The sequence below is a fragment of the Vombatus ursinus genome, unplaced genomic scaffold (assembly GCF_900497805.2).
Source record: "Vombatus ursinus unplaced genomic scaffold, bare-nosed wombat genome assembly UNPS02014797.1, whole genome shotgun sequence".
Taxonomy (NCBI): Eukaryota; Metazoa; Chordata; class Mammalia; order Diprotodontia; family Vombatidae; genus Vombatus; species Vombatus ursinus.
In genome coordinates, this window is record NW_020954575.1 from 17,485,709 (window position 1) to 17,503,847 (window position 18,139).

The following is an 18,139-nucleotide window of genomic DNA, read 5'->3' on the forward strand; positions in this document are numbered from 1 at the left end:
AGTACACATACTCACGAACAACGCTCACACATACACATACACGCACACACATGAACGAACGCCCAGTTTAAGGATCTGAAGAAATGAGGCAAACCCCCGGATACTAATGGGGGGGAAATCGAGCCACCTGGGCGCTGGCAGGAGGCCAAGCGGTGATGAAAGCAGAGGAGAATGGAAACAAAAAAAGCGAGGGCTTTTATCACTACGCCCACTGGCCTGGGTATAAAGGCAGGGGGAGAGTGATCACAGCTTACACACACTTCTCAGTCCCAGCTCCTCCTCGTGTGACTGAAACTAGAGTGGGCTCTCTCTCTTTCCCTCACCATGGCCACCACTACCATTCGCCAGTATACCACCTCCAGCTCCATCAAGGGCTCCTCCGGCCTTGGTGGGAGCTCCTCCAGAGCCTCCTGCAGGGCCCCAGGCAGCGGCTTTGGCTCTGTCTCCTCTTCTAGGCTGGTTTCAGGAGGCCTAGGGGCAGGCTATGGAGGCAGCTGCTATTCTGGCAATTACAGCTTCAGCAGTGGGTTGGGGGGCAGTTACGCGGGCAGCTTCGGTGGTGTGGATGGCCTGCTGGCTGGGGGGGAGAAGGCCACTATGCAGAACCTCAATGACCGCCTGGCCTCCTACCTGGATAAGGTGCGTGCCCTAGAAGAGGCCAACACTGATCTGGAGCTGAAGATCCGGGACTGGTACCAGAAGCAGGCACCTGGGCCTGCCAAGGACTACAGTGGCTACTATCAGACCATCGAGGACCTGAAGAATAAGGTACCACCCCGCCATCTCCAGAACACACACACACACACACACACACACACACACACACACGTCTCATAAAATCCTAGGAGCTGGAAGGAACATCTACTCTGACCCCCTTCTTTTATAAAGGGATAAACCGAGGCCCACAGAGGTGGGCACAGAGTCACACAGTTTAGTTAATGGCAAAGACCCAGGTCTCTCAGTTTGATATTACATATTGCCAGAGCTCAGAGAAAGGTTCGAATAAGATGTCGAGAGTTTCCTATATGAGAGGGCAAAAAGAAGGGGTGTCCAGTAGAAGGAGAGCTGGATTTGGAGCTAGAATTCCTGGGTTTGGAGCCCACGGTGGGACACTTAATCATCTCTGTGACATCAGGCTTAATGCTGTTGTGTCTTCATTTCCTCATCTGTAAAATGAAGGGGTTGGATGGATGATCTCTAAGGGTTCCCTTCAAGGCTTAAATCTACAGTCCTTTGAAGTAGGATTCCCTTGGAGCATTGTGACTGGTCCTTTGGGGAGGGATGGAACAGCTTACCACCTGTGCCATAGAGATGTCCTCAACTCAGGTCTCTCCTTGAGTCTGGGTGCTGGGGGAGACAAATGGCCTCCTCTCCTTGTCAAGGGTAAAATCAAACTCAGGGTCCCCCCATGCCCTGGTCCTGTTCTGACTCCCCAAATCTCTTGGGACTGAGGATAAAAGTTGGGGATGGGCTAGTGCGACTTGGTTGAGGGCCAAGGCACCTGCTACTAGGAGGAGGTAGATGCTGCCATCTAAGGAAGGAATCAGGTTAAGAATGTCTCCAAGGCTGCTGAAGGCTTCAGTGAGTGCCCTGTAGGTATCTCCAATACCTTGTGTGGAGAATTCAGGGATTCCTCCTTGGTTCCCTCCTCCAGAGGCCGAGGCTTTTTTTTTCTGAGCGTCCCTGAAAGAAGGAAAGTCAAAGGGAGGATCTGTGGGTTGAGGCATCCCTGGGATGCTGGCTGCTTATTTGCCAAGCTCTTCTGGGTTTGAATTTGATATCTTCATCAATGTCTCCTTTGGGCATCTTCCCTGGCCTTTAGTTTTCCTGCCCTTGAGGGGGATGGGCCAGAGTGGCAGAATGAAGTCATGGAAAGGACACTGGATTTGGAGCCTGAAGACCTGGGTTCAAATTCCAGCTTCAACAGTTTACTCTCTGGGTGCCCGTAGACGAGTCACTTAACTTTTCTGAGCCTCAGTTTCCTCTTCTGTAAAATGAGGGGGTTGGATTAGATGACCTCCCAGGTGTCTTTCAGTTGACATCTTTGCTCCTGTGATTTCTAAGGCACTTGATATCTAAGTTCTTCTGCTCTGACATTTCTAATCCATCCTTTGCCCAAGACCAAGTTTTGGAGCCCGCTCTCCCGGGTTCAAGTCCCCTCAGGTTTCCTCTCCACCAGCCTGCAGCTTCCTCTCCACCTAAGTCAGAGCATGGGGGGTGGAGGGCTGTGTTGGGAGAAGGGGGGCAAGTTTCAGCTCATTCAACTCCTACTCAGCTCCTGTCTGCTCTCTGAAGCAACCTCAGAGCAATTATCTTGGTGGGATAGAGGAGGAGGAGTTAGGGAGGGAGGGTCCGAGTGAAGGAGGTGCCAATATCCAGTGCCCCTGGGAAGGAAAACTTGTCTCATAAACCTAGCATCAGGTATGGCAGTTAAGGCCAGAGGGTGCATGTGTGTGTGCGGGGTGGGGGGGTTGGGGGGGTGGAGATGGGGTCTGTTTCTCTGATGCCCGCCTACGGGGGACAGTCTATGGGGAGAGGACAGTCTAGTTATCTGGGATCCAGTCTGTCTCTGCTACCTGCCCCCAACTCACCCTTGCCCTCTGTCTGCCTCCCTCAGATCCTCACGGCCACTGTGGACAATGCCAACATCCTTTTGCAGATTGACAATGCCCGCCTGGCTGCTGATGACTTCCGAACCAAGTGAGTTGTGGGCTGGGCTTGGGAGTACTCTGTCATTTATATCTCTCTCTCCTATATGCTTGTTGGAGGGGGGTGGTCTGGGACCTCCCTAGAACCTCCCAATCAGACATATTCATTCAGAGGGTCTGGGGAGCAGCTGAGCTATTCTACGTGCCAGTATTGCCAATGAGACACTGCTTTAGGTTTTCCTGAGGTTGGTCATTTTCCTGAGTTCTTGGCAGGGTCTTTGAGTCATGGAGGGGGACCCTAGAGGGTGGAGGACTTGCTGCTTTTCTGCTCCTTAGTCTCTAGGCCAGCAGTTTTTATAGAGTCCCTGAAACTGCCTGGAAGATCTCAGGCAGAGGATAAGGGGATGGGGGGGAGGGAGAGAGAGAAAAGAAAGGTGGAATGAGGAGGTGGCATTGCAGAGGGAAAAGACCATTGGATGTGGAATCAGAAAATCTAGGGTTGAATCTTTGCTTTGTTTATTTATTACTTGCCTAACCTTGGGCAAGTTGTTAAACCACTGTGGGTCTCATCATCTGTAAAATGACTCAGTAATCTCTAATGGTCCTTCTACCTCTAAATCCTATTATCTTGTAAAAAAAAAGGAGAGAGAGAGGAGACAGAAGGGTAGGTAAGGAATAGTGCTTTGACACCCTCACCCCCCAAATTGCCACAATTACCATTGAGTCCATAGGTGACATCATTCCTGCCTTAGTTCCTATGGTCATCCTCTAGGACTAACCATTCCTACTGGGGCCCTCGTTTCCTGTAAAGGGAAGGGTTGGTTCCTAGAGATGCTGTGCATATCTTCCTGACCTCTCTGGTTCCTGTTGCAGGTATGAGACAGAGCTGGCCCTGCGTACCAGCGTGGAGGCTGACATCAATGGTCTGCGCAGGGTACTGGATGAGTTGACCCTGTCCAGGGCTGACCTGGAGATGCAGATTGAAAACCTGAAGGAGGAGCTGGCCTATCTTAGGAAGAACCATGAGGAGGTAAGTCTAAAGAAGGGGCAGTGGGAGCCCAAGAGAGGGTGAGATGGAGAGCAAGTAAATTACACATTCTGTGGGCTTAGGGATGCCAGGAGAGACTGACTGGAAAGTTGGGAAAGGTACAGTCAGGGTTCAGTGTTAGTCACATTGTCAGTGAACAAGGATTGATAGTCTCGTGTGTGCTGAACCTTGTAAAGGCCAAGGAGGGAGCTCTGGTTCTTAAAGAGCTCCCATTCTGAGGGGTGGAGACAAAGTGCTTGACCTCAGGAATCTCCCAGTCTGATGGGGACAGGGGGAGACTGGACACACTTCAGAGGAGACAGAGGAGCAATGACAAAAAAAAAAAAGTACTAACCGAGCTCCAAGGGACTGAAGGGAAATACAGAGAGGGAATAGTCAGAAGAAGGTCGTGTGAAACCTAGGAGCCCTGAATCTCCCAAGGAAACTGGCAAAAACTTAACCTTGGGAGGTTCCCTCCTGTGTAGGGAGATGGAAGCTAAGCTGAGAGCTAAAGGTCATTTATCCTCAGCAGGGGTCTGTCTTAGGGAGCCATTGGTCAGAGATGCCTTGGAGCTGAGTCCTAGCATGATGCAGTGATAAAAGAGGCAATGTGGAATAGTGGAAAGTGCTGGCCTTGGAGGCAAGAACACCTGGGTTCAAAGCAGAGTTCAGACATTTATTAGCTGTGTGACCCTGGGCAAGTCACTTAATCTCTTTGGGACTCAGTTTCCTATATATAAGACCAGAGGGTTGGACCCAGTGACCCTTGAACTCTCGATCTAAGGCAGCTAAGTGGTATAATGAGTACAAAGCTGGACTTGGAACAAGGAAGACCTGAGTTCAGTTCCAACCTCAAAAACTTACCAGCTATTGAAGTCACTTAACCTCTGTCCTTAATTTCCTCAGCTATTAAATGAGGATAATAACAGCATCTATCTCACTGAGTTATTGTGAAGATCAGCTGAGATAATATATGTAAAGTGCTTTTCAAACCTGAGAGAGCTACATAAATGCCATTATTATTATTAAACTCTGAAATAATGCTTCAATTGGAATCCAAGGACCTAGGCTCAAATCTCCAATCTTCTACTTACTACTTGTGTGACATTGGACAAATAGCAGCTTCCTCTAGACCGTGGTCTCCTAATTTGTAAAATGAGGGGGTTGGACCATATGACCTTTGAAGCGTCCCTTCCAGATGTTCCCTATGATTGTCCACAGGAGATGAATGCCCTTAGAGGCCAGGTGGGTGGAGAGATCAATGTGGAGATGGATGCAGCCCCTGGTGTGGACCTGAGCCGAACCCTGGCTGAAATGCGTGACCAGTATGAGAAGATGGCAGAGAAGAACCGCAAGGATGCTGAGGACTGGTTCTTTAGCAAGGTGGGTACCAAACTGGGGCTCTTGCCAGGGGCCTATATGGGTTAAGGAAGGGGAGTCTATCTTGATTGTTTTTCTTTAGCGAGGGGACATCAGAGCCCTGATGTGATCCGCTGGCCTGGCCTTGTGGAATTTGAGTCTAGCCTGCTTCATGGAGGGTTGCCAACCCTGTTGGGTGTAGATAGGTGGATCAGGGACTCTGAACCCAGGCTATAGTGAGGGCATTCATGCTGACTCCTTCTAAATCTGTTTCTCTTATTCTTCTCTAGACTGAAGAGCTGAACCGAGAAGTAGCCACCAACAGTGAGCTCCTACAGAGCGGCAAGAGCGAGATCTCTGAGCTCCGCCGCAGTGTTCAAGCCCTGGAGATTGAGCTGCAGTCCCAGCTCAGCATGGTAGGTACCCCATCCTTGATGCCCCATGGTAGGTGCCTCCAGCTCCAGCTTGTAGACTAGACCTAGCCACCTAGGATAGGTGGATAGAAGGATTGGCTTGGAGCCAGGAAGACCTGAGTTAAAATCTCACCTCAGACACTTACTAGCTGTGAGTCCCCACATGATGCAGTGAAAAAAAGAGGCAGGAGGGGCAGCTAGGTGGTACAGTGAATAGAGCACTGGCCCTGAAGTCAGGAGGACCTGAGTTCAAAACCGGCCTCAGATCAAACACTTGATACTTACTAGCTGTGTGACCCTGGGCAAGTCACTTAACCTCAATTGCCTAAAAAAAAAAAAAAAAGAGGCAGGGTGATACAGATGTGGGTTCTAATCCCATCCTAGATACTCGCTATCTGGCCTCTCTGGGACTCAGTTTCCTTAACTGTAAAATGAGAAGGCTGGACTTGATGCCCACTAAGCTCTCTTTTGGTTCTAATGCTATGATCCTATGACTTCTAAGCTACATGGAAGGATGGGGAACAAGTCAATGACTCCCTATTCCTCTCTCCTCCTCCAGAAAGCCTCTCTGGAGGGCAGCCTGGCTGAGACAGAGAGCCGCTACTGCGTCCAGCTGTCCCAGATCCAGGGGCTCATCAGCAGCGTTGAGGAGCAGCTGGCTCAGCTCCGCTGTGAGATGGAGCAGCAGAACCAAGAGTACAAGGTCCTCCTGGACGTGAAGACCCGTCTGGAGCAGGAGATCGCCACCTACCGCCGCCTGCTGGAGGGAGAGGATGCCCAGTGAGTGACCAGGCAGTGAGGAGGCCTGAGGGGGTGAGGGTGGAGGGTGAAAGGCTGATGGTGAGAGCTATGACTAGGGAACACGTGGCTGAATTCATCAGAGACTTTGAGTCTTTATGTCTAGCAAAATAAATACTTCTGTGACAAGGAGAGTGGAATTTTCTGGTGTTAAAAATATGTGCATTTGTCAAAAATGGTAAAAAAAAAAAAAGCTAAAACCCCCAAAAAACATGTCCTGGAGCAGCTAGGTGTCGAGATGGATGGAGCACTGGCCCTAGAGTCAGGAGGACCTGAGTTCAAATCTGGCCTCAGATACATAATATGCACTAGCTGCGGACCCTGGGCAAGTCACTTAACCCCATTGCCTAGCCAAAAAAACAAAACCAAACCAAAAAACCAAAAAAAACAAAACATGTCCCTCACTGGGCCCTCTCTGTCAGCTTGTCTCCATGATAGCTGCCCTTTATGTCTCCCTGCTTGTGACCCCTGTGGAAACAGTGGAATGTGTATGTGTGGACGGGGGCAGGTTCCTTTGATTTTGAGAAGTCTCAAAAGACTAAATCCCAGGTACCCACATCTAATATATTCTTTCTCTTCTCCCACAGCCTGTCTCAGTACAAACCCAAAGAACGTAAGTACAGTGACAGCTGGAAAGGAGGGTCAGGAAGCTCTTTGGGTTCTGGGCACATCTGTAGAGGTTCAGTGGGGTGTTTGTACAGCTATGTCCGGGTGGCACCAGAAACCATGACAAACCACAGGGGCAGGGTGAGAAAGTAGGGGAATTATTAGTCATTCATCATTTACTGTCACTGAAGCCAGTCAGAGGCCTGTGATGCATACTGTGCAGGGATTAAAGGAAGGACAGCAGGGAGAGCTGAGTCTGGCCCTTTTGGGATGTCTCAGTCCAATATATGAGACAAAATCCCCATTCTCAAGCGGCTCCCAGGCTATTTGGTGGGTGTGTATGGGCAATGTAGCAGCCTCTGCCTTGGAGAAGTTTGTGATTTAGTTACACAAGAGGATAATTTAAGATCACCAATTCAGCAATGAGAGTCAGTGTGGCAAAGCAGTAAGTAAGCTGGCCTGGAAGTCAAGCAGACCTGAGTTCAAGTCTCTCCTCTGACATATACTGGCTGTCTATCCTGGGTAAACAACTTGATTTCTCAGTGATCTAGACAGCTCTCTAAGGTAACAAGTTGCAGAGAAGGTGCTGATCTGTGATGGTAGGGGGAATTTCCTCTTTTGGGAGTTCCCTATACTAATGAAAACAGGTCCAGTTCCTATCTCCTATCCCAATCCCATAACCTAATGTGGCAGTATCCTAAGTGGTATTACTGCCTGTTGAACACGTGGCTGAATCAGCTCCGGGGATGTAGAGTAAAGGAGAGGTTGTGGAAGGCTTAACCAGTCATTCTATATGGGGGAAATGGCCACACTGAGGATGTATGACAACAAGGGGAGTGATCTGGGTGGGAGATGGAGAACAGTTGTGCTAAGAGAAGAAGGGAGGAGGGAGGGGCTGATGAGCCTGGGAGAAGTTGGTGGAAGAATCTTGAAGGAGGAGTTGATTTTACAGACTGGGGAAGAAGGTGGGAAGGGTCAGACAAACAGTCAACAAACATCTATTAAGTGCTTACTGTGTGCCAGGAACTAAGGTAGCTTGGGATACAAATAGAGACAAAGAAAAACTCATATTTTAATGGGGGAGACAGCATATAAACAATGTGCATACATTGATTAGAACAACATACAGAACACATCCAAGTTCTCCCTGTCTAAATGGGAGTATAGTCCCAGGGGGTGAGCATACTTTGGCCGTCCATGCTGTACTGTAGCTAAGAAGGTGGGTTCTGACCTGGTTTTGGCTGTGTCACTAATATCTGTGTCTCTTGGCTTCTTCTGTAGCTGTGACCACTCGCCAGGTGCGCACCATTGTGGAGGAGGTGCAGGATGGCAAGGTCATCTCTTCCCGGGAGCAGGTCCACCAATCTACCCGCTAAAGGAGACCCAGTGGCCTGAGTGAGAAGCAAGAGGAAAGCCGCTTTTTAGTGACCTCACTTGGGACCCTGATTATGTTTCTCCCTCCTTCAACTTCCTTCTGTAGCCCCTTCCCCCAACCCCAACCCAAGCTCTCTGGCTTCCCACTCTTCCCAATTAATAAAGCTTGTTGACTCAGAGATGCTAACTGGAGTCCTGTGTTGCCCTAGAAGGTGAAACCCCTGTAGGACTGCCAAGAGTAGGTCAGGGAGAGAAGAACATTCCCTCTTTTGGACTGTGGAAGAAGGAATAGAGGGGGCCGCCCCAGCATTCTGCCTAATGTACTTGCATCTTAGAAGCACAGAACATGCCCTTAGGGACCAGGGGGACCCCAAGGCTTCGATTCTCCACAAACATAAATTCTAGCAGAGTGTCATTAAGCTTTTCTTAGAGGACAAGTTCTGAAAGAGCTCTGTAGTCTACCATCTGGGCCTCAGTTTCCTCATCTGTAAAATGAATAGATTGGACTAGATGATTTCTGAGGTTCTCTCACCCAGTTCTAAATCTATGCTCCTACAAGCCATCATCCATTGACTTGGGACCTAGAGTGCTATCATTTTAGTTTCTTTGTTATTCCTTTTCTTTTTCTTCCTCTTCTGGCCCTTAGATGTCTGTTCGCTGCTGCTATCTTTCCACCTGATAGTGGGCAGGGGAAAATATTGGGACCAGAGACTAAATCTGACAACTGTTTTTGCAGGGCTTCTTAAACTTTTTTTTGGAGGTTATGGGCTTCTTCATCTTAATATCTTGTTGCTTTCATTCATAATTGAAGGAAATACTAATTTCAGCTAGATGTTAGTGAAAATAAAGATATCATTATTTTCCCCATTCAAACTCCTTGGAAGGAGGGTCTTAGAGCTCAGGTGAAGAACCCCTGCTCTAGGGGAAAGCTTGGAGGGAGCAGGTTTGGGGCTGGACCCTCGTCTCCACTGTCAGTCTTAGGTCCATGGTTCCAATCTTGGTCTTGTGTAAACCTATGGAGAAGCCGTAGGGTGGATAGGGTGGGAATGGAGTAGAAGAGAGGGACCATTAAGGCTTTCCCCAACCCTTCCCCCTACAACTGTGGAAGAGAATGACTTTGGGTGATTCACTTAAACCTTCAGGGTCTCAGTTTCTTCATTTGTAAAATGAAAGTGATGGACAAGTTGATCCTCTCAGCTTTAAATCCTGTGACCAGGATTTAAAGGACTAGGGCTCAGAAAGAAGTTTCCAGAAACTACAAGTGCCAAAGGTGGGGGTGGAGGTTGCCTCAGGTGCTAGAGATAATTCCAAAACTGGGAGGAAAATAGTGAGGTCTCACCAGACTCTGAGAACTCAAGGTTTACAGATGACCATCTTTGCCACATCACATCTTCCAAGTGTCAAGGCAGCATCTTCACAGGCTGTTGGGGGTGAGGGGCAGGAGCCCCCCAGATACTGCAATTTTATAATTTCTCAATCTCAGAACCTGAGGCAGAAATTTAGGCTAAGCTCCCTGCTGGAGGAGAGGCGAGTGGGGCAACAGGGAGCCACTGTCACCCTCAAGAACTAAGCTTCTTCTTGTTCCCAAAGACAGAGAGCAGGGAACTGAGGAGGAGCCTAGGGGAGTATGCCCTGTTGGTCTGCAGGGAGAGAGAAACAGTGGTGTGGGCTCCAGGACACTGTGCCTGGACACCTGGCGTCCTGGGAGTACACACCAGTTGGCTTTGTGAAAAGGATCAATTCCTTTTGAAATACGCACTGTCATCTCCTATGCAATAGACTCAGAGTAGGAAGGGCCTTAGCTTTGGGCTAGGGTGTAGAGAGCACTGTCTCCTTTGGGGAATGGTATGTGGGGAGATTCCAGGAGACTCCTTTGACTAGACGTCTTACTCTCCTCCCTCCACTGCCCCAGGGAAGAGGAGGGTGGAGAGGGAAGTGGTTCCTCCCACTGCTTACGGTGGAGAGTCTAAGGAGCAAACACAGGCAGACGTATTTTCTTTTTAGGAAAATACCTCTCTTGGGTGGCGGCTGTGATTGTTGGCTGGAGTCTTTCCCCCAAATGAGACTCACAGATAAGATGCTGGCGCTGGTGGTGGCTGGGTGACAGAGGGAGAAAGGCCCTCTGTGGTCTCTACTTGCTCCCAGTGAAATCCTCGGATCACAGGATTGAGAGCTGGAAGTAATTGTAGGGGTCTTCTGGTCATAGATCTACAATCAGAAGAGAGTTCAGAGGTAATTTAACCTAGTTTAAACCTCTCCCCATGCCCTGCCCCCACCCCGTTTCATAGATGATGAAACTGAAGCCTACTTGCCCAAGGTCACCCAGGTAGTATCAGAGGTGGAATCTGAAGTCAGGTCCTGTGGCTCCATGGCCAGTGCCCACTCTCCTGTGCCAAGAGGGAAATGATGACCAGTGGAAGCTAGGTGGCACAATGGGTAGAGTGCTGGGCCTGGAGTCAGGAAGACTCATCTTTGTGAGTTCAAATCCGGCCTCAGACACTTACCAGCTGTATGACCCTGGGCAAGTCATTTAACTCTGTTTGCCTCAGTTTCCTCATCTGTCAAATGAGCTGGAGAAGGAAATGGTAAACCACTCCAGTATCTTTGCCAAGAAAACCCCAAATGGGGTCACGAAAAGTCATACAGGACTGATCAACAATAACAACATGAGTGAGGACTGCTGGAAGAGACATGGAACATCTCTGCTTCTTAAGCCCATCTAGACCCCTTTCTCTGTTATCTCCAGACCACCCCAGGCTACTTGCCACTCCTAGATCCCATCCAGATCTTCCCACAGTCTTTCTGTATAAAAGTATCAATTTGATCCTCATTAAGTGCTCAGATTCTTAAAATCTGGCCTGCTTGTATTAGTGTCACAATAAACTTTGTCTCTGCTGAAAGAAGGCTTGAGTGGTCAAATTCTTTTGAGGCAGACTCCTGCCCTGTACCCTTGGATTTTGGGGTTCCTAGCACCCCCAAACCTCAACAAAACCACCAAATCCCTGGACCTGATCCTAGAGCCATTTTCTTTAACTTTGAAGACCCCTTCCCCTCCCATATCTGTTCTCCAGCCTCAGGGTGGTGGCAGCTTCTCCTGATAACTGCTGCTGCCAGCTCCTCCATTGCAGTCTGGAATCTCTTCCCTTCTTTACTGTTGGCAAAGAACTTGTCCCGCTTTTCCTTTACTCCTCCCCTCCCCTCCCTTCCCTTCTTTTTCTATCTACAAGAAATAAGACAGCTTTAATAATTAGCCAAAGATACTAAAATACAAGATGGAGTCACTTAGGCCAATGATCACAGAAGATGTGGAGTGTTTGGAAGATTGGATTAGGCCTATCTGTGTCTCCTCCTGCTGTCTCTCCTCCTTCCATTTTGAACAAGGGAAGGGGAGAATGGCAATACAAAAGGGAGAACTATGAGTTATTAAGGTCTAAGTAAGGAATTCAGCGGCACTTTATGGACCAAAGAGAAGGCGTACAATGACTCAGGGGAACTATGACACTGCCTTATGGCCTAGCATTCCTGGATTATGCTTGATTAGTTCTGTGGAATGTATCCACCCTCAGCACCATAGCCTGGGAAAATATTCTCAATTAGCAATCTTGGTGCTTGGGACAAAACACAAAGAAAGAGGCCCTTAAAGCAATTTTGCTTCTACCTCCTCCTAGGAGGGGAAAACTTTATAGAGAGATAGTCTTCCTACTTACTTGACATCTCAGCTATCCCAGGACCCTTTAGAGAAATATAAAGGTGAACAATAAAGGTGAGCAATAGAGGCTTTGTCTCTCAGGGTTCCAAAATTTAAAAGGCATAGAAATGTAACATAGTGTCCAGCAGAGAAGTACAAATTCACCCACCCCACTTAACTGAATTTGTCTTAATTACTTCTTATCTCATTTACATATTACAAATTGCAAAATGAAAGCATTCTCATTTGGCAGCTGGGGGTGGGAGGTAACTTTCCCAATCATGACAACCAGTCCCAAGTTTTCATTGCCCAACCCTTCCCAGTAACCCAAAGAGTGATCTCATTTGTCCTCCTAACAATCCTAAAGGAGCAGGGAAATAACTGGGAAGAGTCTCCCCATTGTATGGATTAAAACACTGAGACCAAGAGAGATGCCTTGACTCACCCAGTGTCACTGGGCATGTCAAGGGTGGAGTAGGAGAACAGGAGGGGTTGAATTAACCTAGAAACCAGGGGCTTTGTTCAAATTGTGGCTGATGGGATGGATCAGAGCCCAGGGTCTCACCCCTTCCCTCTATGGGGTAGGGAGACAAGAAAGAGCTAGTGGCAGGTGAGGCGGGTGAGAGTTATGTGGCAATTTCTGAAAACTTGGGTCTTGTTAGAAGGTTCTAGACCTCATTGTGTATGTTTCTGCCAAAACTAACTTTTGCCCCAGACCTAGTCACTCCCTGTGGTGAAGATGATTATGAAAAAAAATGACTTAATTAGAGTGTGAGTTTGGGTGGGGGCTTTATTAGAGGAAGCAATATAAAAGTAAGGGCTTAAGTAAGTGGGGGGACAATACTAGGATTGTTTGGGGCTGGTTGATGAACATGTTTAAACTGGAAATATACAACTGTATATTTATGAGAAGGGAATATGGTAGAGACACTTTGAGAAGCCTGGTCTAGGTGAATGCTGCTCTCAGGAGTTAGACCATATAGGCAGTGAAGTCCACAGATAGTAGGGTCATTTTTTAATAGGGTAGCAGGTTTAGTCAGTCAGCCTCAGAAAAGTAGAAATGTCTCTAGGATGCTAAAGTTAAGGAGGTCAAAGAGAGGGAAGGCAGTGTATTCCTAGAATCATAGATTTAGACATGGAAGGGGTCTTAGAGAACATGGAGTCCATTCCCCTCATTTTACAGTTGAGGAAACTGAGGCTGAGAGAGGTTAAGTGATTTGTCCAAGGTCACACAGCTAGTTAATATCTTAGGCAGTGATTGAAATCCGATGTTCTTGACTTCAAGGATGTCATTCTACCTATTGTGGCACTAAAATAAATAGATCCTTTAGAAAAACCTTAAGTAAAAAGGGGAAGAGAAGAAGGGAACAGAATGTAGACAGATCCAGATGGAGTGACAGCTAATGAGCTGAGTAAAGTTTAGTCAGAGCTCTCTTTTGGGCATAGCCCAGGCAACACAGCCTAGGAAGGTTGAAGGGCTATCCGGGGCAAAGTCAGACCCTAAGTCAAAGGTTGGGGATCTGGGACCCACACTAGAAAAGGCTCTGCTCCCTTAGGAATCATGGGATCATAGGATTAAGAGCAGGGAGGCATCTTAGATGCCTCTAGCTCCTGGTTTCTTAACCTTTTTTGTATCATGGCTTGGTTGGGCAGTTTGGTGAAATCTATGGACTCCTTCCCAGAATCATGTTTTTAAATGCACAAAATAAAATACATAGGATTACAAAGGAAACAAAAAATTAGTGATAATAAGGATGATTTTTTTTTCCTCATTCAAGTTCATGGACCTCCTGAAATATATCCGACAACCCCTTAGTGGTCTGTGGACCCCAGATTAAGAACCCATGATCTTGGGGCAGCTAGGTGGTATGGTGGATAGAGCACTGGGCTTGGAATCAGGAAGACTCATGTTCCTGAGTTCAAATCTGGCCTCAGACACTTACTAGCTGTGTGACCATAGACAAATCGCTTAACCCTGTTTACCTCAGTTTCTCATCTGTAAAAATGAGCTGGAGAAGGAAATGGCAAACCACTTTAGTACTCTTGCCAAGAAAACCCCAAATGGGGTCACAAAGAGTCCTAATGACTTAACAATAGAAGTAGAAGTATTTTTAGGGGCAGCTAGTGGCACAGTGGATAGAGCACTGGCTTTGGAGTCAGGAGGACCTGAGTTCGAAATTGATATTAGACACTTAGTAGCTGTGTGACCCTGGGCAAGTCGCTTAATCCTGATTTCCTCTTAAAAAAAAAAAAGGAACCCTTGATCTCTCTTCTAGGGGGCTGAAAGAGGAAAACCCAGCGGGGGAGGAGGAGGGAGCAAGAATAAGAGATACATAAGAGCAGTGACTCCCAGATCTTAGAGAAGGGGCTGCAGATCAGACAGGGAGTAAAGGGGTGACTTCATTTTATGCTCAGCTACTAGGGAATGCAGCCGGGCTGTGTGGTTTACCTCAAATGGACATAATTTCTACCCTGAGATTTCCTCCCCTCCAGGCAAGTTCAGCTGTGCCCTACTATGAGGCTAGAACATTAGAACTGGGGTAGGGACTGGAGCACTTCTGAGGAAGAGGTGGCTGGAGAGAAAGGCTGTGAACTTTCATGAGAGCAGATTTTTGCAGGAGAAAAAGCTTACTTTTGCAGAAGAAGTTCTCTCCCCCTCCCCAACCAGTCCCTCCCCCTGATTTTGTTTCGTGAATGGTGGTATTGGAGCTTGAGGCAGTGAGAACTCCTCTGAGAAGTTTTCTTTTGTCGGGGATGGGCTGTCCTAGAAGGTGGTGATGGTGACTCCTTGTTTCATTACTACTCTTCTCCCAAGTGCCAGGAATATTACCAGTCTCTCTATTCCCGTACTCCTTTTCTTTCAACTTTGGATACTACTAATATGGGTGGGCCAGTCTTCAACAAGGATAAAGACCATAAGTTAGTCAATTATTATTTATTAAGCACCTACCATGTGCCAGGCACTGTTCCAAAGGCTAGAGAATGCACAAATACGGTCTCTGCCCTTGAGAAACTCACATTCTCATGGCTTTACATTTTGTAAGTGGCAAAAACAGAGACACTGAGATATAAAGGGACAGTCCAGCCCCTTTGTAACCGCCTTCCTCATATGACCCAAACACATAAGGATCCATGGCTGTGGCCCAGAAGGTGCTGTGGGCTCTGTGCCCTGCCTCCTGGTGCTTTGTGATCTGTGAATGTGCTCTGTGATGGGGATGGAGCAATCACACCCATACTCCACCTGAGATGAGCAAGGACTGAGCATTTTCTCAGGGCTGGGGAAGAGGGCTGGCTACAAACGCCAGTGTGGCTGGCTTCAGGAATGACAGAGGACAGTTAGCAGACAGTAAGCCCCTCCAGCCTGAGCCCCCCAGTGGGCCACGTGCCACACTGAATCCAACAGAGGGGGAAGGCACAGTTTCACATCTGGGGAGCTCCCAGGGTGAGAGGGAAGATACAGTCTTTGCTCTCAGATAACTCAGAGTATAATGGGGGAGAAACTTCTCTTTTCCGGGATGGCTAGGTGGTGCAGTGGATAGAGCTCCAGCCTTGGAGTCAGGAGGACCTGAGTTCAAATCCACCCTCAGACACTTGACACTTACTAGCTGTGTGACCCTGGGCAAGTCACTTAACTCTGACTGACTCATCAAAAAGCAAAACAAACAAACTTGGCATACAAGATAGACACAGTATAAATAGGGGGTAATCTGGATTTGGAGCCATAAGACATTGGATCCCTAGCTCTGCTTACTTTCTGGGTGACCTTGGGTAAGTCACTTAACCTCTCTGGGCCTCAGTTTCTTCATCTATAAAAAGAAAGGTTAGTAGATCTCTGAGGTATTTTCTCACCCTAAATCGAGGAGCCTATAATCCCTTTTCAAACCATCTCATGCACAGCTGTATAATTTATGTTCTGAATGTACAAGTTGGACCTACTCAGAAACCTTCCCTACTTTATTTGAAAACTGTCATTGGTAAGCTTTTAGGATAAGAATTCATTATTTGGTAAAAATTGTTGGGAAAAGCAGTCTGGCAGAAATTGGGCATAGACCAACATTTTACCTGATTTACCAAGATAAGGTCAAAATGGATACACGACCTAGATATAAAGGGAGATATCACAAGAGAATTAGAAGAACATGGAACATATTACCTATCATAGGTACCTATCAGAGGTACCTATGGAGAGGAGAACAATTCATGAACAAATAAGATATAAAGAGCATTGTGAGGTGTAAAATGGATAATTTTGATTGTCAGATTAAATCGAATTTTAAAAAAGTTTTTGTACAAATAAAACTAAGCAGCCAAGATTAGAAGGAAAGCAGAAAATTGGGGAAAAATTTTATAGACGGTTTCTCAGATAAAGGTCTAATTTCTCAAATATATAAAGAACTTTGTCAAATTTATAAGAACATGAGTTATTCGCTAATTGATACATGGTTAAAGGGTATAAGCAGGCAGTTTTTTGATAAAGAAATCAAAACTACATATAGTCATATGAAAAAATACTTCAAATCATTGTTGATTAGAGAAATGAAAATTAAAACAACTTCGAGATATCATGTTATAGCTACCAGATTGGCTAAAATGATGAAAGGGGAAGGCAACAAATGTTGATGGGGATATGGAAAAATTGGGGCATTAATTCACTGTTGGTGGAACTGTGAAATGATCCTACCGTTTTGGAGAGTAATCTGGAATTATGCCCAAAGAGTCCAAAGAGTTATAAAACCTTTTGACCCAGCAATACCACTATTCGGTCTATTTGCCAAGATGATTAGGGGAAAAGGAAAAAAAAAACCTTTATGTTCCAAAATATTTATAGCAGTTATCTTCATGATGGAAAAGAACTGGAAATTGTGGAGATGCCCTTCAGTCGGGGAATGGCTAAACAAGTTGTGGTATATGATTGTGATGGAATACTACTATGCTGTAAGAAATGATTTTAGAAAAAACATGGAAATGCTTGCATGAAATAATGAAGAGTGAAATGACAGCACCAAGTGAATGTTGTACATAGTAACAGAAATATTGTCCTAAGAACAACTTTGAATGACTAATTCATTTTCAGTATTATAAATACTTAAATCGACTACAAAGGATCTACAAAGGACGATACTAGCCACATCAAGAGAGAGAACTGATAAATAGAAGTTTGTGTAGTATGCATCTATATATATATATAATATATATATATATATATGTATATATTTGTGTCTAATGGTAGCCTTCTCTAGAGTGGAGTGGGGAGAGAGGGAGGAAAAAAGAGTACATGGGAGAGAACAAAAGAAAATTTAGAAGGAAACACAGAAAAGCAGGGTAATTTTGAAAATGATATATAGTATTTATTACATAGTTTTTAAAAAAAATAAGCAGTGTGAAGTGGAAATTTGTGGTTTTATATGGAATCTTTTTTTTAATGTTGCGCTGTATACATGGAAATGTTCTTTTTTCCCCTCTTTTTGTATTTAAGTTCAAGATGAATAAAAATAAAAAAAAACCTTCATTAGTTCCCTATTATTTACAGAGTAAGGTCCGATTTCCTTTGTTTGGCATTCAAGGCCTTCCATAACGCAGTACCCATCCTATCTCTTCAGCTTTATCTCATATTTCTTCCTGTCCTATACTCTCGGCTCAGATCAAATGGAATAACTCACAGTTCCGCCTCTCTAGCTTGCATTTTCCCTCTTCCAACCTTTGCTCATGCTCCCAACTGCTGCTTAAAATATCTTTTGCCTTCTAAAACTCTATTCACCTTTCAAACCACAGTTCTAAAGAACCATTTACCCTCTGGAAAAGTTTCTGATACATTCAGCCCTAATTGATTCTCTTCCTTATCTGACTAATAACACTTACTGTGTGAGGCAGCTAGGTGGAGCAGTGGATAGAGCACTGGGCTTGAAATCAGGGAGACTCATCTTCAAGAAATCAAATCTGGCCTCAGAGACTAGCTATATGACCCTGGGCAAGTCACTTAACCCTGTTGGGCTCAGTTTCCTCATCTGAAAATGAGCTGGAGCACTCTAGTATCTTTGCCAAGAAAACCCCAAATAGGGTCACCAAGAGTTGGACATGACTGAAACTCAGCAATAATTAGTAGAGAGATAGTGTGGTATGATAGAAAGATCACTAGACTTGTATGTAGGAAGAAGGCTCTAGGTACGAATCTATCTCTTTATGCTCACTAGCCATGGGGCTGTGTATGTGTCACTCAACTCCTCTG

At 46.3% G+C, this 18,139-nt stretch overlaps 1 protein-coding gene across 1 annotated transcript; it reads left to right on the top strand.

The window, feature by feature from the left end:
- Positions 1-245: 245 nt before the first annotated feature.
- LOC114049188 (keratin, type I cytoskeletal 17) lies at positions 246-8,404 on the top strand. The gene is made up of 8 exons (XM_027870362.1): positions 246-768; positions 2,618-2,700; positions 3,522-3,678; positions 4,897-5,058; positions 5,325-5,450; positions 6,007-6,227; positions 6,833-6,858; positions 8,133-8,404. The coding sequence occupies exons 1-8, from the start codon at positions 325-327 to the stop codon at positions 8,225-8,227; spliced, it is 1,314 nt and encodes a 437-aa protein (XP_027726163.1). The 5' UTR covers positions 246-324; the 3' UTR covers positions 8,228-8,404.
- Positions 8,405-18,139: the final 9,735 nt, after the last annotated feature.

Coding starts and splice junctions, on each gene's coding strand:
- LOC114049188 (XM_027870362.1), top strand. CDS start 325: ATGGCCACCACTACCATTCGCCAGTATACCACCTCCAGCTCCATCAAG. Junction 5,451..6,006: donor TGCAGTCCCAGCTCAGCATG/GTAGGTACCCCA, acceptor CTCCTCCTCCAG/AAAGCCTCTCTGGAGGGCAG. Junction 6,228..6,832: donor CTGGAGGGAGAGGATGCCCA/GTGAGTGACCAG, acceptor CTTCTCCCACAG/CCTGTCTCAGTACAAACCCA.